This window comes from Melanostigma gelatinosum, assembly GCF_949748355.1.
Source record: "Melanostigma gelatinosum genome assembly, chromosome: 3".
In the NCBI taxonomy this organism is placed as follows: Eukaryota; Metazoa; Chordata; class Actinopteri; order Perciformes; family Zoarcidae; genus Melanostigma; species Melanostigma gelatinosum.
In genome coordinates this window covers 17,660,607-17,684,882 of record NC_136636.1, presented here as the reverse complement: position 1 = coordinate 17,684,882, position 24,276 = coordinate 17,660,607, and the positions used below count along the sequence as shown (strand labels likewise).

Sequence of the window (24,276 nt, the reverse complement as noted above, 5' to 3'; positions counted from 1 at the left end):
CAGGCAGGTTTAACCAGATACCTCTGCAGAACAACTCCACCAAATTTCATGCTTGTATCATAAATTGCACGATTAATCTACTGTCTGCCCCACTACATAAAACATTACACGATCATTTATATCAGTATTTTAAGAGGATTTATATTTTTATATATATATATATATATGGTTTCATATAGTTTCATTTCTTTGCCATATTTTAAGGATCATGAGAAATCATTACATTCATAAATTCAAAGATAAACATTCAATCTGGTATCCATAGTAACGATGCCATGGAGGACTCCATGGATAGAATTCGTGATGTCATCATCAGAATAGAAATCATCAGAATAGAATAGTCTAAATAAACCAGGCGTCCCAAGCCCAGCTGGAGGAGCAGAGAGCTGGGTGACTGATTGTGCACCATCTGCAACAGGTTGCCTTCAAAAATGTGCGAACTATGACCCCATGTTTGTCCTGGCTCTTTTGTACGCATGGCTAAACGTTGGTGTGAACACGGGAATGGTGATCCTTCTGTGGTCATCCCTGGTGCTCGAGTGTTTGCCCTCCTCAATACCAGCCGGGAGGTTTAAGAAACAACCGGGCCATTAGTTTTATCCCACACCCTCCTGGTGACATTCCAAGGTATAGGTTGAAGGCCAAAAACATACCAAAATATAATTACACAACACTGCATGGCAACCTCCATCCATCATTCCCTATCCTCACCATCCTTCATGGCTGCACAAGGTCATGGTGTAGAAAGATAATCCACACCGATGGAAGTGGTCAAAGCCAACCCTACTAGGGATGCAGGATGTTTATCATGGGGAGATTAAGCTGTCAGCTATAATTATAGATCCTTTTCCATTTCAGATACTTTGTTAGTCGTAGCCCACCAGCACTTCAATAATAATATCTACACTGACCACAAGCATCAGAGAGCCACAGCGAAAGATGCAAACCCAGCCTTAAAAACAACAACTGTGTCTTTGCCTTCTACTGTACTCTATTTTGCTATCATCCCTCAGGTTTAACTCGTCACTAAAACTGTGTCGTTTGTGTTGCTGAACTGCATTTAAACTCCATTATTTTGTGAATGCAGGGGATGAAGAGAAGCTACTCCAATCCTGTACAGATCTCTCTCCCTCATTTCATGGATGAGCAAAAGCTACGGGACACTACAAGTCATAAACAACCTGGCTATTAAAATAGGACATTTTAAAATGGTAAATTGTGAGGCGGGCTAAATTTTCTTAATACTTTCTACTCACTGTCAAAAACCTCAAAATTTTAATGTCGGATTACATTAGTTAGTGTAGGTGTCCACTAGGGCTACGCCTAACGATTGTTTTTTGATCAGTCGATTACTCTAACGACCTATGTATTGATTATTCTAAAGATTTTTTTGTAGACCTAACAATACATTTATTCCAAATTAAATATCTTTAAATCATATTTCAATATTCTAGTCAAGCCATTGTTGTCTTGTATATTTACATGATCCTATTGTTTAACCAGAAATAGATAAAACAGAACTAATCACACTGAAGAGGTTACATGCAGTTGGTTTCACTTTGAGCTCGATATCGAGTTGACTCTGAGGTCCTCTGGGTATTGCTGAGGAGAAGCCATTAGGCTTTTAGGACTACAGTTTCACTGGGATTACCCCAGAGAACAGGCCAAGTGACGGGCATTAAGTAAACAAAATTACAGGCTCTGAGGAATTGGTCAGTAACTTCTGTTAATTAAAGCATACAAAGCCACACGATCCTGGCTCAGCATCAGACTGGTACATGTACGCGTATAGATGCAGTATTGACTAGTGGTGTCACGGATCACGGATCGATCCGTGATCCGTTCGGATCTCCGTGATCCGTTCGGATCACCCCTCACCCGTTCGGATCACCCCTCACCGGTTCGGATCACTGGTGAAGGATCAATCGAGTAATTTTTATTTTACAGTGTAATCATCATAGTGTGTAAAGTTCTACTGTTGCTGTTCCTTTTCAAGTAGCAAGTCCCCAAATATCAATGCAGAGTGTCAGTGAACAGATATAAAGCAGTAGTGTGTTCACGTGAACGGAGCAGCTTAGAAGCATTTAACGGTGAAGTCATGGCGAGCGGAGGAACGTCAGAATTCTTGAATGTATTATTTTTATTTATTTATTTCATTTTGTTTCAAATTGGACATCTTCAATATTTTTGTTTTCATGTAAGACTATAGCCCAAAGTTCTTTGCTTTAAGTGTTCTTGAAGTTCTTTAATTAATAAATGGAAAGCAAAGTTATGTTTGTCTCCTCCCCTTTTCTTTGTTGATCCGAAAAATGATCCGAACCGTGACTCCTGAACCGTGATCCGAACCGAACCGTGAGGTTTGTGATCCGTGACACCCCTAGTATTGACAGATTGTCTCAAGACTGACAACAGAAAAGGTGATCGTGTCATGCTGCTGATACAGTTTTGGACTGTCAGAACAGTCAGATAATCTAAAGAAATGGAAGAGAGAAGCATAAAATAGTCTCACGTCTCTATTCTGGAGGAAAGTAGTTGCGCTATAGAAATAAAAAATAATCTAAATATTTGTATTTAACCAGTGATATGCAAAAGTCCCACTAGACTGCAGACATATAATATAATGTCAGCAGGATAGGAAATAGCAAATATTGGCTTCAGCTAAAAAAAACACAACAACCCTTGAGTGGATCCCGAGCTGATCTTTTCTTCCTGACAATGTATGAATGATTACCAATCATCCCAGGACTGTGGGAACTTCTGAAAACAGTTGATGCTGCACAGCTAGCAGGTCACCATGGGATTGTGCAGCATCTGCACTGGTTTGTGTATTAGTTCACCTTTAATAACATACAGCAGACATGCGAACACAGTTATTCCATACAAGAAGCAAGCTTTAGGTAATACTCTTCCTGCTGCACCTCAGATCAGACCAGTTTATTGTTACTTATCTGCTAGTTGTGCCTGACCTAAAGACAAACTGAATAAAATACATAAATCAGTGAATGTTAGTGTATTGGTCTCGTCCTGTCAATAACTTTACTAAAGTTAATGCAAATATTGATACAGTTATCAAGCCAAAACATAAAATCATACTTGTAAATTGTATCAGATTTAAAGCTTGTCCCTATATAAAGCCCTGAAGCATCTTTGGCAAACAAAGTCCCCCAGTTATTAGTTATTAATTGGGGTCAAAAAGTTTCTAAAAACAAATCCTTAAATACATTAAGCAGCAACACCAAAATAGTAAGGCATTGTTGGGCTCTGGCCTATGGCTTAAACATGTGCTGTGGACAAAGAGAATCTGGCCTTCACTTTGTCGAGCAAAGGGTTCATCCTGATTTGTAGTTGATAAGAGCAAAGGGATTTCACACTAGGGTGTGAATTTCCCCCCCCCCCAAATAACCATGGTAACCGCTGCAGTCTCATTGGCCGAAGGCCAGGCGAACCCAGGACCCCTGTGGTTCGACCTCTGTTCTATAAAACTATCTGCTTCCCCCAACTCTAAGCTTTTTCCCGTCGACCTCCGTCGAACAGGGAGCACACAACGCTCTCTTCGCTCGGACACCCCCGTCCAGGCCACAGAGAATCCAGCTTTCTCCGCCAGCGCAACGCTGGCCACGAGGAAACAACGGCCCTTCTCCCCTCATCAACCCTGACAAGCCATTTCGCTGGATGAAACAGCCCGCGATCACGAATCTGCTTCAGCGATCCGTTCAGTGCTTCCTGCTCCTTTTCCTTTTTGCGCACACCCCGGCAGGAAGACGTCTAGACCTCTCCTGACCGATGATTACCGGGAGACCTACGGACCACGTCGTCTCAACCGAAGTTAGGTCATCCTCCCTGAAGCGAGGATTGACCACGTCTGCGTTTCGCTCCAGAACGAGCTCACGCCACGACGGGCCGAAACAGCGCCAGCTCAAACGCCGCGCTGAGAAGCCCCCCCCCCCCTTCCTCTCGAAGAAAAAGGACAGCTTTGCCACAAACACTTCCAAGTTGCAACGAAGCATCTACAAGTAAGATTCTTGGCATTTGGGCATAGCTTAGCTTAAATTAACTTAAGTTTAATTCAGGCCATTCATGTATATGTTGATATTCCCGTGCTTTTGTATGTTTAAATTACTGTCGCGTGATATTGAGGTATTACGCAATCATTACGGCGCAGAGAAGCGCCGCTGTATTTGTGTATCAACTATGACTGTTTCTTTTGGATTATTTTCATTCATTGTCTTCCACTCCGTGTGGAAGTTCTCTTTTCATTAACTCGACTCGGTGAGTGAGCTGAGGTGCGTGGCTTATCACGGCATATGTTACCGGCAGTTCAAAGACGACAGCGGTATACTTATGCATGATAGAACCAGCAAAGCAGGCTCCCTACCACATCGCACGCCGAAGCGTGATTCACTTCGAGTTCTCGCTCCCTTTTTCTCTTTCCTCCTCTCACGAAACACGCACACAAACAGCTCCTAGCTCTACCCCTGGGGAACCTCGTTCAAACGAGCGCCTCACATCACGTGCTGCCCAGGCAAACGTGAATTACGTACAGCAGCCCCATTCTGCCATTTTGTCCGGGTCCCTCGACTCCGCCATCTTTGTAGTTGCTAGCTGTAGTTCTTAAGGCCCCTCCCCTTTGGCCAGCGTCACCCGACGCCGCCATCTTTGTAGTCTCTAGCTGTAGCTGTAAGACTCCCCCTCCTTTTCACCCACAGACCCACACACACACATACACATACACACAGACATACACCCTCATCCATTTTAGTCATTCTTTAGTTTAGGCATATAAAATTGTATGATAACGTTTGTTGGTTGCAATATTAATTGATTTGATCATTTATTATTTTGATTCAATAAACTCTGTTATACTTTCAGGAGCAGTCGTCTGTGATTACTTGTGCATATGTATTTGATAAGACTGTATGTAGTAGCCTGTGCTCGAACTTAAACCTTCACTGTCACTGAATGTGTAGTCATACGCAGACTATTGACATTATGAGTGACTACTAATTATGAGACTTAGTTTTATCGTTTGGTTATTGGTCCCTGTTCGCAGGGTGGTGCCCCGTTTATATTAATAATCATTAATAATTGTTACATACATCAATAATTCTATTGATGTCAAGAATTCAGTTTCTTAAATGCTGATAACCCAAACACGCTCCTTTAGATCCCAACATAATGGTGCCCCGTGTGAGGCCTACGTTATTCCAGTTTTGTTACAGTATATATGCACATTAATCCATAATTATTTTTGAATAATTAATTTTCCAAAAAATATTTTTTTCGAAATTTTTTTTTTTTTTCTTCTTTTGAATGATCCAAATTCCTGAAACTTATTTCCCAAAATAGGTAGGCTTTGATCTTCAAAATCTTGTCTTATTGTAATTAAATTTTTGATTTTAAATCCAGATTTTTAATCTTAATCTTTAATTCCCTTCTCGAAATTTTATTTCGTTTCCAGGTTTAATTATTCGTTTCATTTCTTAAACTAACAGCCAGCTGTGTAGTAGATTTGATCGTTATTTGTAATACCTTGCTTGTTTTCTTAAATCCCTCAAAGAAGTTACACACAGCTGTCACAGGCCCAAAGTGCTAAACCACATTAGCATTTTCGCACCTCTGGCTGCAAAGCAGTAGTGATACCTCAGAGCAGCAACAGTAGAAACGTAAGTCACAGAGCTAGACATTTCACTGTGCGCCTGCATGAACCGTAACACTAACAGTAATTAACATCTAACAGTAGAAATCCTAAGTTACAGAACTAGACATTTCACTGAGAACCGTAAACACTAACAGTTTCCGTTCTAACACTAGGGAATTAACAACCACTGGGAGTCGCACTCATTAGAGAGAATGAGCGACGAGAAATTCCCCATTCCTGGAGCTGTAGCTCCAGAAGACACCGCATTACGAGATGCGGTGGCTGATGTCCTCGGACTCACAGCAAAGGAAAGAGAGTACTTTGCAAAATACACTGCTGTCCTATGCGACGAGCAATTAGAGCAGCTGGTGGCTTATGTAAATAACCCAGCAGGTAACAGAGAGCGCCTGATTCAGAACGTAATCGGCGAAATACTGCTCATCTACCATCAGAAAATGCAGCTGCAAGCTGCCCGAACCCGGGCACAGAGCGACGAGCAGCAACGCGAGATCTGGACACTCCGAACAGAGGTTCAGGAGTTGTCACGTGACTGTAGAGCCCTACAGTCAGAAAATAGTAGCCTGCGCAGTGACCTCAGAGAGGTCAACCTAGAACTCTCTAAAGCATCAGAGAGTGATGACAAACTGAAAGCGCTTCAAGGTGTTCCAGCAACCCCGGTAGGTACTGCTACCCCCTACCGAGCCTTTCAGCCCAGTCATTTCTTGGTCTCGGCTCCCTCATTCCCCGAGACCCGAACCACCTTGCATTTCTTGAACGCGACATCCCCAACCAGGAGGAGAGAGGACCAACACCAGGTCCTAGACGGCCCAGGTGGCTTCAAAACCACCTCAGGCGAACGCAATCCTCCACGCAGTTCACGCGCGCGGCAAGAACTGACCCCATCCCCCTCAGGGAGGGAGGATGATAGTCGTTACCACCATCGCAAGTATGGAGACTCAGACGACTCGGACGGCCCAGGCCCCATCAACCTTGGAGGCCTGCGTACTCGACAGATTGAGTCTCTGGTAAAAGACGTAGAGCGCTTCAATCCCGATAATCACGACTCGAGCATCGATGACTACCTAAGGGAGATCGATCGCTGCCTCCTCGACCTATCGCGCCCCTCATCGCGCGAAAAGCTAAAGCTAGTGTGGAAAACCACTGCGCGAAGCGTCCACGCTTTCATTGAAACGCTCCAGCCGAGCATCCGCGACCGCTACTCATCCCTTTGTCACGCCCTTAGGGAGGAGTACTCCCTGTACACCGACCCAGCTTCTGCCACCCTCGGCGCCTTTGCCATTTCCCAGGAAAGGCTAGAGTCTCCGAGAGACTACTTCAGGCGCTTGAGATCTGCGTACTTCCAAGGACGTAACGCCCCAGGTCTAGAAGAAGACCATGCCTTCAAGTCGCTATTCCTGCACAATCTCCACGACAACGTGAGATACGATGTTACCATGCACTGCAGAACGAGTAACCTCACCCTGCCAGAGATTAGGAAATATGCGCAACTTGCATGGAAGACACGTGGACGGCCGACAAATCGGTACGAAGACACCGCCATAGTCTTAGGCATCCAACAGTCGAGCGACTCCGACCTAGCGTCGGAAGACGACGAGAGGACTTGGCCTAGCGAGCCCTGGTCACCCCCGAGGAACAAACGACCCTGGCGGTCGAAAGACCAACGGAACCAGGGGGGTGAAAGACACCCTCAAGGGCAACCCATCAGGTAACGCTGACTCGCAGCCCACCTGACTAAGCCAAGTGACCTTTCCCCCTGCTGCCAAGTCGACATGGTAGGGGGGGGGAAGAGAACTCAGCACACTTCCGGAAACGACCACTCCCATTCTCGCACCTCGTTCTTCAACCTTCTTGGGCGACCTTGTTCGCAAAGGCAATGCCCGTTATGTATATATCTATACATATTCTTCAGTCTTACTGGGGGGTCATAACACTCTTGCTCTACCCGACTCCGGGTCAGAAACGAGCCTCATGTGTTCCCCCACCTTTTCGCATACACCTCTAGGGTGCCACAACCTTAGACGCCCTTCGAGCACCCTAGCTCGTAAGATCTTTCGTCAACTAAGCCTTCTTCTCCTGCTCTGTCAGCATGAGCCACCTCCAGCTTGTTCAACGAAGCCACCGCCTTCTTTCAGCCGAGTCATCGCCCGGGCCTATCAAGTCGCCAGTGCCGTAGGTAACTGAACTTGACCTGTGCGCCGGACCTGTCTCCATCTCTAATTAGGAGGGTGGGGGGAGGGAGATATCACCAGCCCGCCATGACACACTCCAGAGTGAAACTGTTCGCGACGTTTCCCTGAGTGCTGGCGGTAACGTGGGATACCTGCCCTCGCCACTTGAACAGCGCGAGGGGGGTGGGATCTCTGACAACAGAAACTTAGAGAGATGCACTTCACAGGAAGTACACTCTAATCTCGCCAGTGCCGAAACCAACCGGCAGAATGGCGGCTTACTATTGACTACTGACGTTTAACTGCATGCTTCAACTCACCCTGTAGACATGCACTAACCGCTAACACAGCCTACTTCAACCAGAACAGTTGCATGACCTGACAAACCATTGTGACTGTAAACTGATGCTCCACTCTCATGAACAACTCTTTGCATGCTTTATAGACTCTGTCAGAAGTAACCAGAGAAGACATAACCTCTGCCGTAGCAGTCAGATTTAACCCAGGACCTCATCCGAGAAGGCTCAGCTGTCAACAGCGGGAGCAGCGAAAGACCAGCCTAGCTAGTCACACTAGCCGTGCTAAAGAAATCTGTAAATCTGCTACCACTACTGTTATGCAACCCTCACAGGTACCTCTGGCCTATAGTCTTGGCAACGCAACTCCAATATCGATAGATTCTAAAACTTAGACACAGGACTCGCTCTAAATCTACCGATTAGAGAGAGATAGACACACATATCATGTACCAATAGATCCAGAAGCAACAGACTAACTGGATTCCCTCCTATTCATAACACCACGTAGCCAACCTACGACTGCTCCGCCGACGGACTCCAGTCCTGTCTAGGAGTTGAACCAGTAACCACTGTTTGCCCCTCACCTGCTTCTTGTCTTTCTATTCTTTCCTTCTCTCTCTTTGTGTTTTGTTTTGTTTTATTTGGGTTGTTACTTTCTTTGACACTGTGCCGCAATGCTAGATTATCACAACATCATAATAGCGATTGAATTATTTGGGAATAATGTTTTGCTCACCTATGATTTGAATTGTGTATGATAGTAGATGTAGGTAGAAGTAGTTAAAGTCATCTGCCCATATGCCACCTTAGTCATCTGCCCAGATGCCAATGAACTCTGAACTTGAACACCATGAACTTGACCACTATGAACCTTGAACTCTATGAACAATGAACACTGCCTGTTTTAACCACTGCTTTTGGTCTCAGGAACACTTGGACTGTCTCACCTCTTCAGGTTTCCCCACCACATGGGTGCACATGCCAGCCCTTGGTTTGCTCTAAAGACCGAAGCCAACACCTCGCTCTTCAGAACAAAGGGGGGATGTTGGGCTCTGGCCTATGGCTTAAACATGTGCTGTGGACAAAGAGAATCTGGCCTTCACTTTGTCGAGCAAAGGGTTCATCCTGATTTGTAGTTGATAAGAGCAAAGGGATTTCACACTAGGGTGTGAATTTCCCCCCCCCCCAAATAACCATGGTAACCGCTGCAGTCTCATTGGCCGAAGGCCAGGCGAACCCAGGACCCCTGTGGTTCGACCTCTGTTCTATAAAACTATCTGCTTCCCCCAACTCTAAGCTTTTTCCCGTCGACCTCCGTCGAACAGGGAGCACACAACGCTCTCTTCGCTCGGACACCCCCGTCCAGGCCACAGAGAATCCAGCTTTCTCCGCCAGCGCAACGCTGGCCACGAGGAAACAACGGCCCTTCTCCCCTCATCAACCCTGACAAGCCATTTCGCTGGATGAAACAGCCCGCGATCACGAATCTGCTTCAGCGATCCGTTCAGTGCTTCCTGCTCCTTTTCCTTTTTGCGCACACCCCGGCAGGAAGACGTCTAGACCTCTCCTGACCGATGATTACCGGGAGACCTACGGACCACGTCGTCTCAACCGAAGTTAGGTCATCCTCCCTGAAGCGAGGATTGACCACGTCTGCGTTTCGCTCCAGAACGAGCTCACGCCACGACGGGCCGAAACAGCGCCAGCTCAAACGCCGCGCTGAGAAGCCCCCCCCCCCCCTTCCTCTCGAAGAAAAAGGACAGCTTTGCCACAAACACTTCCAAGTTGCAACGAAGCATCTACAAGTAAGATTCTTGGCATTTGGGCATAGCTTAGCTTAAATTAACTTAAGTTTAATTCAGGCCATTCATGTATATGTTGATATTCCCGTGCTTTTGTATGTTTAAATTACTGTCGCGTGATATTGAGGTATTACGCAATCATTACGGCGCAGAGAAGCGCCGCTGTATTTGTGTATCAACTATGACTGTTTCTTTTGGATTATTTTCATTCATTGTCTTCCACTCCGTGTGGAAGTTCTCTTTTCATTAACTCGACTCGGTGAGTGAGCTGAGGTGCGTGGCTTATCACGGCATATGTTACCGGCAGTTCAAAGACGACAGCGGTATACTTATGCATGATAGAACCAGCAAAGCAGGCTCCCTACCACATCGCACGCCGAAGCGTGATTCACTTCGAGTTCTCGCTCCCTTTTTCTCTTTCCTCCTCTCACGAAACACGCACACAAACAGCTCCTAGCTCTACCCCTGGGGAACCTCGTTCAAACGAGCGCCTCACATCACGTGCTGCCCAGGCAAACGTGAATTACGTACAGCAGCCCCATTCTGCCATTTTGTCCGGGTCCCTCGACTCCGCCATCTTTGTAGTTGCTAGCTGTAGTTCTTAAGGCCCCTCCCCTTTGGCCAGCGTCACCCGACGCCGCCATCTTTGTAGTCTCTAGCTGTAGCTGTAAGACTCCCCCTCCTTTTCACCCACAGACCCACACACACACATACACATACACACAGACATACACCCTCATCCATTTTAGTCATTCTTTAGTTTAGGCATATAAAATTGTATGATAACGTTTGTTGGTTGCAATATTAATTGATTTGATCATTTATTATTTTGATTCAATAAACTCTGTTATACTTTCAGGAGCAGTCGTCTGTGATTACTTGTGCATATGTATTTGATAAGACTGTATGTAGTAGCCTGTGCTCGAACTTAAACCTTCACTGTCACTGAATGTGTAGTCATACGCAGACTATTGACATTATGAGTGACTACTAATTATGAGACTTAGTTTTATCGTTTGGTTATTGGTCCCTGTTCGCAGGGTGGTGCCCCGTTTATATTAATAATCATTAATAATTGTTACATACATCAATAATTCTATTGATGTCAAGAATTCAGTTTCTTAAATGCTGATAACCCAAACACGCTCCTTTAGATCCCAACAGCATCATGTCAAAAAGTCAAATTGTTCCATTTCAGTTTTATAACAATGATGCCGTGCTTCTGTTTCATTATGCTAATGTAGGCAAAGACACAAGTGAATATGTTGAAAGAGTTAATCATGCACACTTTAAAGCCCAATTTGGCATAAAAAGTAAATTTCTTTCCAAAGTCAAGCATACGAATCACTGACCTATAGTGGCTGCAAATTGTACCATCACCCAGAGCTATAAATCAGAAGCCACATTGAGTGTAGTGCCAGAGATCGACAAATCCATCCATTCATTGCCGATGACAAAAAAAAAAAAAAAAAAGATGAAATCCTAATTGAGAGATACTAAAGCAATGTAGCCTCAGACCTAGCAATGATGCTCTTCAAAACACCCACCTCAGTCTGCTGCTGATTCCTGACGCAGTGAGCACAACCGGGGAGTAAATGCAGAATACAGTAGCTATGATGGAGGACCGGGAGCCAAAATCCGAGAGACTGAGCAGTGAGCGAACGGATGGTACAAGACTGGTGAATGTTAGGTCCTGTGTGACTAAAATGATGTGTCGGAGTGAGATGAGCGTGTATGTCTGACATGAGAAAGATAGAAATACAAAAAAAGATGGGGGGGGGGGGGGGGGGGGGGGGGAGTGACACAAGACAGACAGAACAGGGACGTGCAAATTGTACCATCACCCAGAGCTATAAATCAGAAGCCACATTGAGTGTAGTGCCAGAGATCGACAAATCCATCCATTCATTGCCGATGACACAAAAAAAAAAAAAAAAGATGAAATCCTAATTGCTTGCAAATTGTCTATTACCTTTTTTTAAAAGTATCTGCCAAAGCACTCGGGCCAGCAAGTTCATTTTTCATTGACTGCCGGCCAACGTGAGTAGGGATCTAATCAGGAGACGCAAAGTGCAGCCCTCTAATTGCATCATTAGCTAAACCAATGACTCAGTCACAGTGACCCCCCCCCCCCCCCCCCCACACACACACACACACACACAACTCTCTGCCCCATCCAGAAATAGGGAGTCAGGCCTGAAGCTCTTTACTGTACAGCTGCTCAAGCAGAATACTTCTAACATGTTATGTGCAACAGCGCAAAATGTTAGCGTTCCAGAAATATCCAACTGAAAAACAGAGTATTAATGAGACATGTCATCAAGACACTATTTAGGCCCTGGTGTCTTTCAGAGAACGGACATCTATTGGATCTTCATTTTTAAACTGAAATAAAAACATATGCGCCACAATGCAGTGATACTGCCTCAAAATGTTGAGGACCGTCAAACAACAAGCCTAAACCTTTTTGAAGAGTACCCAGAGGTAACAGCAGTCACACACAGGCACACGTGATTTTGACGGTTTGGATATGATGCGATGCGATTTTTTAACAGTAAACAATGCTCTCTGGATGGGAACAGAGCATCACAGTCTTTTTTTGGCTCACTTGAGTTGCCCTCTCTTTTGGAGGACCCCTGACTAGCTGTGGTTCTGCATGCGCTGCTACGAATGACTAACAGAGGCAGTTTCCCAGCAAATGAAAAAATGCTGTGTATCAGAAATGAACTTGCAATGTGTTTCCTGTCTCTGTAAAGTGAAAGAGATGACTGGTAACACCTCTGGTACTTCCTGTTTTAACTGCTCAAACTCAAATGTGAGCGTAATCTTGATGGGTTTCCTGTAAATGAAAATCTCCATGACAAGCAAAACGCCCTGCTCTGGTTGGATTAATGAAAAACACGACAAGCCCACGTTTTATGAGGATACGTCATTCAAACAATGATAGCGATACTAACGTGACCTTAACTTCAACATTCTGACACTTCAAGATGTAGGCTAGTGTGTTTTTCAGTACAACGCATGCACACAAAAACCCGTTTTCTGTATTTATTATTTAGTTAGTTGCACGTGTTTTGTCACGGTGATATCTTGACTGATCGAGGAGACAATCTGTCCTCTGCCGCACTGTTACAGCCACACTCAGTGTCTGCAGCAGTGTGACTGCGGCTGCTGAGGAGCGAGAGCGAGCTTCTGGATCTGACGTCTCCGTGTACGGCGTTGATCTGATGTCATTAGTGTTTTAAACCAACTGGTCCTGAACACGTATTTACATTGTGAACATGTGACGTTAGTGTCAAACCATTACGGAACGGATTGCAGCGAACTTGATGCCCACCACTCCGCACACTTTGCAAGCTAATCACGGCTGAGACAAAATATTCCTAATTACACAAACACGCTGTTTTAACGATGCATATAGTGGCTGTGTTGCTGGTGTGTTGTAAGCTAAAGGCAACGTTAAAATGTCCATTTCGACACCAGTAGTATAACGTGAGCTAGTTACCGCGATTAAACGTCGCGTAAACTGCTGTGCCAACGTAAATTAGGAGACATTACCGTTGTTAAAACCTATTTCGGAAGAATATCGTCATTGATAAAAGTGTAGCTAACCCACACGACTCTTCCAGTCACTGGAGAAAAGCACAAACGTCCTTACCTCTGACGAAATCCTTCTGGACTGTGTGAAGACCCTCTCGGATTGTGTTGCTCTGACACAACTACCACGCGCTGCAGGAAAGCCCCGCCCAGCTGGCTGCGGGCGAGCTGCCATTCGTCAGTTGGAATACAACTGCAGCCAGATTGAGGCTTCTTATTGGCCAGACCCAGCTGCCAATCTATTCGGATTCTTCTTCCCGCGTTCTAGGCAGCGCTAACAATACATTACAGCCTATAGCCTATATTTAGGTGTCAACAACTGCAGATGTGTGAAAACAAGTTATGTTAAAATAACGTAGAGTAAGACACATGTCAGCAAAGTGATGTTTTAATGTCAAGGGAAACAATTCAAGCTGTCACAGTAATGAGCAATTTGTGGCAAAACTACAATGTAACAAAATCAATTTAATCCAATTTGGAAAGCCTGTGAATCGACATTGTATTTTTATATACAAAAAACAAATGGGTGTTTCTCATTGGCAACCAAAAAAGACAAAGGAAGACAATAACATGAACAGAAACACCCACGTGTCCCCGAGGGAGAATGATTCATCACTCGTGACTTTGACTCTTAGTGCCAGCTATGTTGGATTAGCTGTCTCAGTAGTGCAAGACGTCTACAGCGGGCAGTGCTGCTCGCAGGATGTCGATGAACACGGCTGCAGTCAATCTTTCATTACAAGAGGAGCCTTGACTTGAGCTGCAACCTCAGCCCCCAGAAGTTCCTCTACAATCGTCAGGGCAAACTCAAAGCTGGTTCCTGGCCCACGGCTGGTGATGTAATGTCCATCCTTCTGTACTCGAGCCTCTGAATATTTATAGTGGTCTAAAAAAAAAAAAAAGAGAGCAATACCATAAGGATAATCACAACATGAGAGGTTCAAGATAAAGACTGAAAGCCACACGTCAGACATCACACTGTAATACATGTTCTTACATATAGCTCATCCAGCACCAGTTTAACTGACCCAGTTCTAGTATGTTCATCTGCTGTCATCCGAGTGGTGTGCTCTCTACACTACTGCATAGTGACATGACTTTCAATCGGTGAGAAAAAAAGCTAGTACAGCACCATCTGATGCCCTTTGGAAATTACAATTCCTCATGTTTTGGGTTAACGCTGCAAATGTTAGTCACTAGCTGTACTTTTCAGCAATACTTCCACCCTTTGTACCAGCCGCGACGACGACCCTGGACTTAGTAGTTGGAATTACCACAGAGGCAGTTTTGAGTTGCCAGGTGTTCATATTTCTGTTTGTCTATGGTCAGATTGCACTGCAATAGCGTCGCAACTGTGCAATATGCAGTCACGAAACTTCGAAAGGAGTGTAGCTGTGATGAAAATGAAGGTCGACATCGTAGATTGCCGTGGTCCCAGCAAGGGGGGGGGGGGGCGAAGGGGACATTGCAGTCGCGGCTGGTGTGATCCCTTCAAAAGATGGTCTCTAGTGTTTGCAGGTGTTGTTGTTATTTTTACCTCCAGCCATCATCTTCTCCTTCATAGCAGGATGTGTAGTGACTGTGCGCCCATACCCGATGCCATGTGCCAGAAGAGCAGTGGGACCTGCAGAAGAGCAACGCATTTAACTGCTTCCTGTGATACGGTGACACTGCTTATGTTGGTCCAGTTTATACAGTCGTGGGTAAAACACTATATCCTCAAAATCACTTCCCTCAAGCTCGACACTAAATCAGAATACAATGCTGCATTGAACAGTAGGAACTGCAGTGAGCACAACAGTATTTCTAAAAAGGTGTCGTCAGCTGTGCCGTTGTTTCTAAGAATACTCGTACAATATACAGTTTCACCCTCTCTCCAAAGACTCAGCACATTGAAAGGAGAGAAGAAAAAAAGAAAAGGAGAGGCTGAAGACATTGACTGCTGCTGCATTAACTTTGGCAACGTCCTACCACTGCAGTGAGCTCATCCAAAAACTGTTAATAAATAGAAAGTTATTGATCATGCTCCTTGGTTGCCTTCCCATGCAGTCTAAAGATTACACTTTCCCGTGGCAGAACAGAAGACTGCCAGTTAAAGCCGAGCTACTCCAGTTACAGAAAGTCCCCACCCAGAGGACACCCGCCTGGGAGAGAGACCTTCTGAGAACCACAGGCAGACAGCGAGGCAGACGTGGAAATAGAGTTATGATGACCAACTCTTTATTCGTGTCTGTTTTGTGGACTTGCATGTAACAAATATTAGCTCAAAAAGAGAAATAGACAATAAAAGGCTCATCCTGCTATTTTTTTTTCTTTACACTCATTGTTCTGGTTTTTAATAAAGTGCTTTTTGAGGGGTTTTTTTACATCAAGATAATAATTTGCATTATAGAGCAGAATAATACATCTGGCCCTCTTCCTGGCAGGTTCATTGAACTGTATATTCCTGTGAGGGTTTCAGCAATTTTCTAGGACATCCTTCAATCCACTTTGCCGCATGGTCCCCGTCCCTATTCAAAATGTCCTTCCAATGTCCTTCCTCTGCATATGGAGGCTTTCAAAAACAAACGTCAGTGCTTGTGGGTTTACTCAGGGACAAGTCATTAATCAGACCCTCACTCTTTCATTCCAAATGCCAAAAAGGAGGGTCACACATGATCGTATATTCATGAAGCATGTCATCTGCTAACTGTATATTTTTTTAAATGTTAGGATATATGATAAACTCTTTCAACGGCACATCCAGTTACTAAAATACCAGACGTCCACTGCCATGAGCATACAACTGACTAATCCAATTTACTGGCACAATGTTAGCTTGATACATTTAAAACCACAGTATCGTACAGTTTGTGTTGTTTCTAGCTAAAATGTTCACAGGTCCCATGATAGCACAGTGCAGTGTTTATTCATTTATATCAAACTGGTTTGATTCGATATGGAAAATTAGTAGATTTAGTGCTCCATGACTGAAAGCCTCTGAATTAAGTGTACTGTGAGGAATTTACATCCATTTGTTCAAAGCAACAACCCGCTGCTACTGTATAATTATGACTTTGGTGTATTTGCACAAACTGTACCTGCACAGATGGCTGCAATCAGGCCTTTTCTGGCATCTTGGTCCTTCAGCACCTGCTTCACTGCAGCAGACTGCAAGAGTGCATGCGAAGCAGATGCACACAGAGTCAGGAAGTCACTTGCAGGCCGTGTGATTGCACAGTGTATATGCCGACTGTATAATCATTGAAAATAACTGGTAATGTGTGTCAACACATCAAAAATAAACCGGCACTGTTTCAATACAAGATACAAGATTTATTAAAACAAAAACAGCATCTCAACTAAACACGGATTTTGCCAGATCTCATTTGTCAGATGCACTTGATTAAAATACTGACTTTCATAGCATCAGTTTAACATCCTGAGAGCATCGTAAGAGTGAGCATTCACTCCTGTATGCACGGAGGCAGAGATAATGAGAGAACACATCAAAATCTTCTTGCAGTCTCAATTCTGAAGCCCCAAAATATATGTTTATAGGGTGCATGTACCCTATAAAGCAATACATTAAAATGAACTAAATTCTTTATACTCAACTCAGTGCTGCGTGTTTTATAACACAATTATCGCCCCATTAAAAGACTTTTTCTAAGTTAATTTACCAAACCACATGCGGAGTCAACCTCCATCTGGTGAAACCACATCGATTCATGAAAGAGTGAATCACTGAAACTCTAAATTATGAGCAGCTCATAGTGGCATCTGAGAAAAACTAAAAAGAAATCACAGATCAAGGAAGAGCATTGGAGAAATAAGCCAGAGGGAGTTTCGTAGAGCTGAGTGATTGAGGAAAAGCAAACTTACAATCGACAAAGAATTTATTTTCAAATCCATATGTGTATGAAACAAAGCGTTACCCTGTGAAAGGCATATTCCTCTGAGATTATCAATGAAAGTGGGAAAAACAACAATTTAATTCTCAACCATTGATCGCCTATGTATTGCATCCTTCCCAGCTTCGTGACCAAATATACCTCACAGTCAAAATGTGAGGAGCTTGGGTTAGGTTAGATAATATTGCACAGTCTGTCCATAATCAATAAAAATCTGACCGTTAGAGTCTCTTAGAGAAATTAGAATTCTGGTCAAATTAGTGAAGTAGGGACTCCGTATAATCATCATGCAGTTGAGGTCTTCCACTGGATGCTTGTATGCAATTTCCACTATTTTCTTTTCTTTTCTGGACAGTTTAACTTGTGATGTATTAGATATTGTTGATTGCTTTCTAGAGACCGATGCACTTTAAACAGCTCTGGTCAAGCCTCTACTCCAAAAACAATATTCTAGTTTTGAGCAACTTTAGGCCTATTTCCAACCTGCCGGGGTTATTTTTTTTTTTTACACAATATTGGGAAACACAGTATTTAAACTGTTAGATGCATTCTTACAAGAAGATCGATGAGACAATTCAGTCTCTCAGAAACAAACTCGCATCACAAATGAGAGAAGCAACTTCTGATGATTGATTGAAGAAAAAGCTCAAAACTTATTTTACAATCTTGGTTTTAATTAATTCCACTTTTTCTTACTGTATTTATCTTTGACTTATTTTTTATTTCTCACGCTTACTTTTTTATTTGTTTAATGTTTTTATTTCTCACGCTTATTTTTATATCTTAAAAATGTTTTTACCATTACCAACTTGTTTAATTACGAGTGTTATTCTTATTTGAATCTGTATCTGTTGTTTTCTCTCCTTGTGACCCTGTATTTAAATACCTGTGTTAATTCGTTTCTTTTGTGAAGCACTTTAAAATGCATTTTATGTTATGAAAGGTGCTGTATAAATAAAGCGAAATATTATTGTTGTCTGCGCTGGACAGGTGCAATTAACCAGAGGGAAACTTAAACACATCTTAACTTGAGTGAGGTGAGAATAAATAAGTGTGCTTTTGTGTTAGTAAGGCCCTCAAGTCAAAGTTAAGGCCCTCAAAGACCATTTGCTCAATCAGCTTCTTACTCTGATGAATGACTAATTTGTTTTTGTTTTTTACATAAACGATTTCTGCTTTCCTGTTTTTTCCTCTGTGCTCTTTTCACTTGTTTGAAGTGGGCGGGGCTCAGTTGGAAGACATGTGATGTCACTTGTACCAATCAGGATTTAGCCAAATTGGAATCAATAATCTGATCAGTTGGTGGGTTGTTGCTGTCTGACTGACTTTCACTCAATTTGACCTTAAAATGATGCAGGTTGTGTACCAGACTTGTCACGTGCTCTGTTGAAGTCTGTTTACTTCCTGAATGTTTGCCAATCCCGTCAAACCCCAGAAACAAAACACAGCTGTGAGATTCACACTCCTAAACGCATCTTCGACAGATCTGGCAACCACATGTTGTGAAGTGAACGCCCGGGGAGGGCGAGTGCGACATCTAGTGGCTGAACGTTATCATTGTTACCAATAGCACCTTTAGGCACGGTCACACATGCGCAAATGCAGGCCATTAACCATCGCATGCCGAGATGAGATTCATCCTTAAAGTTCACCAAAGTTGAACCCCACGTGAATGCTAAAATTCTAATTTCCTTTGCCAACAGAAGCAAATATGTTTTCACCCGTTTGCTCACCCACAATTGAAGTAAACAGTGGGCGAATATCCATTTTGCACATGCGTGACCAGGCCTTGAAACTCTTAACAAATTAAACACAAGGACTTTAACTTTGATTGCTTTATATTTAGTCACAACTATTATAGTTTTATAGAGGAATATTTGAAACCAATTTTTCCGGCAAATTTAGGCAATTTATGTTCCTGATATTGTCATTCAACTTGGCTTGCTTTGCTACAAATGTTCACATTATTAATTGTAAGAATATTTTTTTTTTCACATGGTGTTGACAATGGCATGACATTTTTTCTTCTTCCAACAGGGGATATAATGAGAGATACAGTTGAATAAACACTGGGCTACTCTACTGTCCTGCTCCCAAGCAGGGTTAACCCGGGCTCTTGGAAAAAAAAAAAACTATATGTGATCTTAAAAAGACCATAAAAATCCATTTACAGGCAGGTGATCTGAGTGTTTCTCACCTCTGCTAGATTCTGGGCCCCTGGCATTCCTCCTGGCAGAAGCACCACATCGTACGGGCCCTGGGAGACAAACCATGATTGATAAAGAGAAACTGCGAGGTTTGATATTGCAGGTAACTGTTCAGAAACAGAATCATTGGAGGATTTCACGATTAGAAACAGGTTTATTGCCTAGAAAGTTTTCACATATAAGAAATTAGTCTTGGTGTTTAGTGCAGAACAACAAACATACAGAAAAATTGAGAGAAAATAAAAGATAAAAGCAAGTACTAAGTAAAAGATGTTGTGCAATATATGTTTTAAAAATGAAGAGCTGAATTGTTTTGTGCAGGAATGTGCAAAAGTTCACAAAGTTGTATTCAACATAGTTTGATTGATGGAGCTGAAAATCCATACATTACAAAACACAAATTATAGCAACTGTCTTAAGGTTAATGAGAGAATTGTAGATGGATGCTGAGCCCACCTGTGTGCTGGCCTCTTCCAGGCTCGCATCAGGACAAATGACGACGTTTCTGCTGCACTGGACTGGCTCTTTGCCCGTCAGCCCTGCAACCGTCACTGCGATCTACAGGTGTGGGTAGGTCATATAAGAAGAACATTAGCATGAAGGCATGACATGGCATCCTGTCTGTATACATGGCTGATGGACTTTTATTTTGAAGGCCATCAAATGGGGGAGAATGACATTGTACTTTGACATTTAACTTGGCCTCTTTCTGCACTCGCTTTAAAGGTTATGAGTGCGTCAACAGTCATCCAGATACCGTATTATACATCAGTATAACATTACAATTATAACATCAAAACTGTGACCGGTCAAGTAACGTTAATAAAACGATATTGCTTCCGTTAGTTGTTTAACGTTACATTTTACAAATGGTTTCAATCATGATCACAGTGACTGCAGGTCTAAATAAGGCTGTGGTGGTGTGGACTGACTACAGCGGGTGGCTAACGTCAAAATACAACTCATGCAAGCTGGCTAAACTATGCTGACTAATGGTATTATTAGCTAACTTAGCTAGCTATCTAAGTGACTGCTAGCATACCCCGGCTCTGCGCATGATGTCCACAGGGATGACCGCTTCCATCTCCTCTGCACCTTCAGACAGGATCACTAACGCCCTCTTGCCTGCCATGGTTAGCTTGTAGTTATGCTACCGGTAAATGCAAAGACGCTAACTTCAGTGTGCAACTTGCAGCAGCGACTGTCTCGCTCTGCGATGAGGTTTTGACAGGAGGAGGGTTGCCAGGCCGCGTCCCTCTATCCCCCTTTCAAAGACAGCGCTCCATGAACCCCTACACCGATAAAAACACACATGTCAAGTACGACGCCTTACCTACGAAATTAGTTTCACGGCTTCAACCAAAGTATGAATCAATGGGATATGAACTGTGGAATTAATATGAATAACTGCAACAACCTAAAAAATAAGGAATGTAAGATGCTTGTGTCCTCTGCAGGCGTAGTTTTGGAAGCTCAACCAGACTTTAGCAGCTTTAAGTTTTGTTTTTGACAGTACCGTATTGTGCGTGTGTAAAAAGTTTGAGGACAAATGTTTGGCCATCAGATTAAGCATGGTCACAAATTCTGGACTCACACTAGAGATTAATTATTTAAATGTAGGTCATTGATAAGAATAAGAATGATATTATTATTTGTCGTGAAAACACGTCTGGTCGATTTCAGTGTTTGTTTTAATAAACCGTAAGCATGAGCATTAAAATGATTATTCAGTTTCATTTGTGCACGTATACAAGAAACACCACTATTGCATTCTGAAGGCGATCCAGCTTTTGTTTCCATAAAACTACCCTCATAAGATGATGAATTATATGTTACACCACTGGAAACAAAACATTCCTAGTCAGTGAAACTTTAGCTACAGGCAGTCACAAAAAATATATGTTTTACATTATTATTTTATTTTTTATTATTTTTTATTTTATTTTTTATTTTTCTCTCTGTATATCATTTATTGACCCTAGGGTCACATTGTGTTTTTATGCTTTTAAATGTCTGCTCTGTTAAGCACTTTGTGATATTATGTCTGTGAAAAGCGCGATATAAATAAAATTCATTCATTCATTCATTCATCAAAGCATTGAGCATCAATTGGCCTTGAACAACAGACACTACATACTTTCTGCCAGTAGGTGGCGGCATTAACCAAAGATTCCTGAGGGGACGTCAAGGTAAGTTTGAGAATGAAGTTTACATGAAACAGTAACCTTCACTGTCTTGAATTTGAGGAACGTGAACCTCGGAGACAACTCCACAAATGCTATTTTTAAAAACATGAATCCACGTATCAGTTAATGCCAGTTAATCACAGGTGTATGATCAGCTGTAAATTGCTATGCAGAGAGCTAATTCAGGAGCATAATTAATGTGGTTTTGAAAACAACACCAGGCAGCAGGACACCGGGTTCACCAAGTTCTTCAAGTTCTGTCTGAGAACTTCTGCACCAAACTCTTAAGACAGTGAGGGAATCATATTCCAGTGTAAATCCTAGACTTAATGTCTGGGGATTTGGCGTGCAGGCACCCATCCTCGTTAATGTGCATTCTGCTGCTGAGATCCACTTTCATATTTGTGCGACAAACTAGAGCCCAGTGAAACGGCAGATTAGTCAAAAGCGTAGGGGGTGCTGGCAGCAGGTTGTTCATTGCGTGCCTGTGAGGGAATCCAAGAGGCAGCGTGATTACCAACATATGCAGCTGCGGATCAACTGAACCAGACCCGCGGTGACACTCGAGCTCATTTCCATACATTAATTCACTTATGTACATTTAGTAATTCCTTCCAGTATGTAGTCATAAAGTGCAGGATTACACTGAGGGAATATTTCAAAGTGGCAGATCGTCAGGGGGACACGTAATGTCTGAGACACTGAAAACAAAGGGTCTGACCAACAACTGATGAATTATAACTATTTGCACAGGGCTTCAAGGTCTCATCTCAAGCAGGTTCAACTCTTGAAATAAAGCAATCCCTGGAAAATAATAAAAACACATTAAATAATAAGTCTGGCGATTTCCTGTATTTTCATCATTGATGAAAAAAAAGCCCATTAAAAAGACCAAAGCTATCAATAAATGGATCTGACAAGTATTGTCTCTGTAGCCAAAGCTGAGCTTATTTCTTTGTGCCATAGATGACTACAGTTATCTTAAAACTTTTAAAAACACTTATTTGAGCCACATTGTTGCACTGGATTCGTTTATTATGATAAACACTGTCGTTTATTCAGCCAGTCAGTCCCACATACACCGCCCTGTTGTCACGAATGAGTATAGCGCGTATTATTCCATGACAAAAGTTCAGGAGGAAACAACGTTTGGTTTTGGTCTTTTAAATATAATACAATATATATATAATACAAAGGCAAAAACACTGCAACATTGGAAAATGGCATATAGTTTGCATATGAACCAAATATACAAAATGTTATGAGCCAATAGTGTCGCATGGTAGAAAATGGTGATTAACTGTGTACATGCAGAACAGTTTGTATGTTGTTCTTGGGATATTTGAGATTGGCCTGTTGAGTAAAAGGGTGCACATCAGTGGATTCCTTTGCGTACTATTATTTCTCTCTTGCTCCCTCATGCCTGCTCCACGAGGCCTTGCTCTGCTTTATCTGGCCCTTCGCAGAGGTCTCCTCGAAAACCTGAAGGGCTTCTGGAATCAAACCTCCGGGGAGTCGAGAATTCAGAAACATCTTTTTTATAAGACGGGGACAGAGGAAAAAGAAAATCCTCAAACTGAAATGAGGGAATTCCACAAATTACCATTTGTCACAAAGTAATCCTGTTACTATTGCAAAGAATATGAAACGGTGTAAACATGAAAATAAACTGCTAATATGGATGTAGCTTACAAGCAGAGGCTCTGTTTAGTTGAGATACAGCTGCACAAACCTGTTTCAATTCCCCAGGAAGGAAGAGTGCCACAAAATTCAAAAGTGATTCGAGAGAATTTGCTTCTATGGGGATAGATTGAAGTTTTCAGATGTTTTTCTTCATTTATTCTTTGCATTGCTACATTTCAACTCATTGTGGTCCAACCCTTCACTAACTCCGGCTCTTTCCCAGTGATCTAATGGCAGCATTAAGGGCTTACATTGCTGCAGTGAGAAAACTGATGAATATTTAGGAGCATTTTATCTTCCCATCTGTGCACAGGCTTTATCTTGTGTCTGTTTCACACATTGTAAGCCACTGAGCGCATGGAATGAGTGACAAGCATATAATCTTGATTGCATCTTGACGCTATTACCTTATGCCGCCAAGTGCTCAGGTGACAGCTGGGAGACAGTGAGGAGATCTGGGGGAAAAGGTGACATTGAATTTATTGCACCTGCGTCGACAGTCAGCAGCCCCGTGCCGACACAAGATGGCGCCAGTTGAGTAGACTACAGTTCAAAGAGCAAGGCCAAGCGTGTGAGAATATTTCCAACAATAATCTCTGCAAATTACATAAAGAAAAGAATACGAAAGAAAAGTTGACTTTGTAAAGGTACAAGAAAGACAATCCGTTCTCCTCTATGTCAAATCATCAAAAGATTTCAGATGTTCAGTGTATTTTACCAACGAAACACTGAACAAAGATGTGTTTGGATGTTTGTCTCAACATCCGTTTCACAATTTGTTT

General features: G+C 42.9%; 2 protein-coding genes across 4 annotated transcripts in view; both read right to left on the bottom strand.

Annotated features, from left to right (window-relative positions):
• kcnab2a (potassium voltage-gated channel subfamily A regulatory beta subunit 2a) overlaps positions 1-13,630 on the bottom strand; it is a gene marked incomplete at its 5' end in the record, with an annotated part of 90,936 nt that extends 77,306 nt beyond the window's left edge. For 2 of the 3 annotated variants that reach the window (XM_079265334.1, XM_079265337.1), the window contains one exon: positions 13,587-13,630. Of the gene's footprint in view, positions 1-11,280; positions 11,336-13,586 lie in introns of those variants that run through there. The other variant, XM_079265335.1, reaches the window with a different exon arrangement.
• A 267-nt stretch (positions 13,631-13,897) lies between these two features.
• Positions 13,898-20,835, bottom strand: park7 (parkinson protein 7). Its single transcript, XM_079265338.1, has 6 exons — positions 20,668-20,835; positions 20,082-20,183; positions 19,616-19,675; positions 16,606-16,675; positions 15,063-15,149; positions 13,898-14,411 (listed from the first exon to the last, which is right to left on the bottom strand). Exons 1-6 carry the CDS (start codon positions 20,755-20,757, stop codon positions 14,251-14,253), a joined length of 570 nt encoding a protein of 189 aa, XP_079121464.1. The 5' UTR covers positions 20,758-20,835; the 3' UTR covers positions 13,898-14,250.
• Between the last annotated feature and the right edge of the window lie 3,441 nt (positions 20,836-24,276).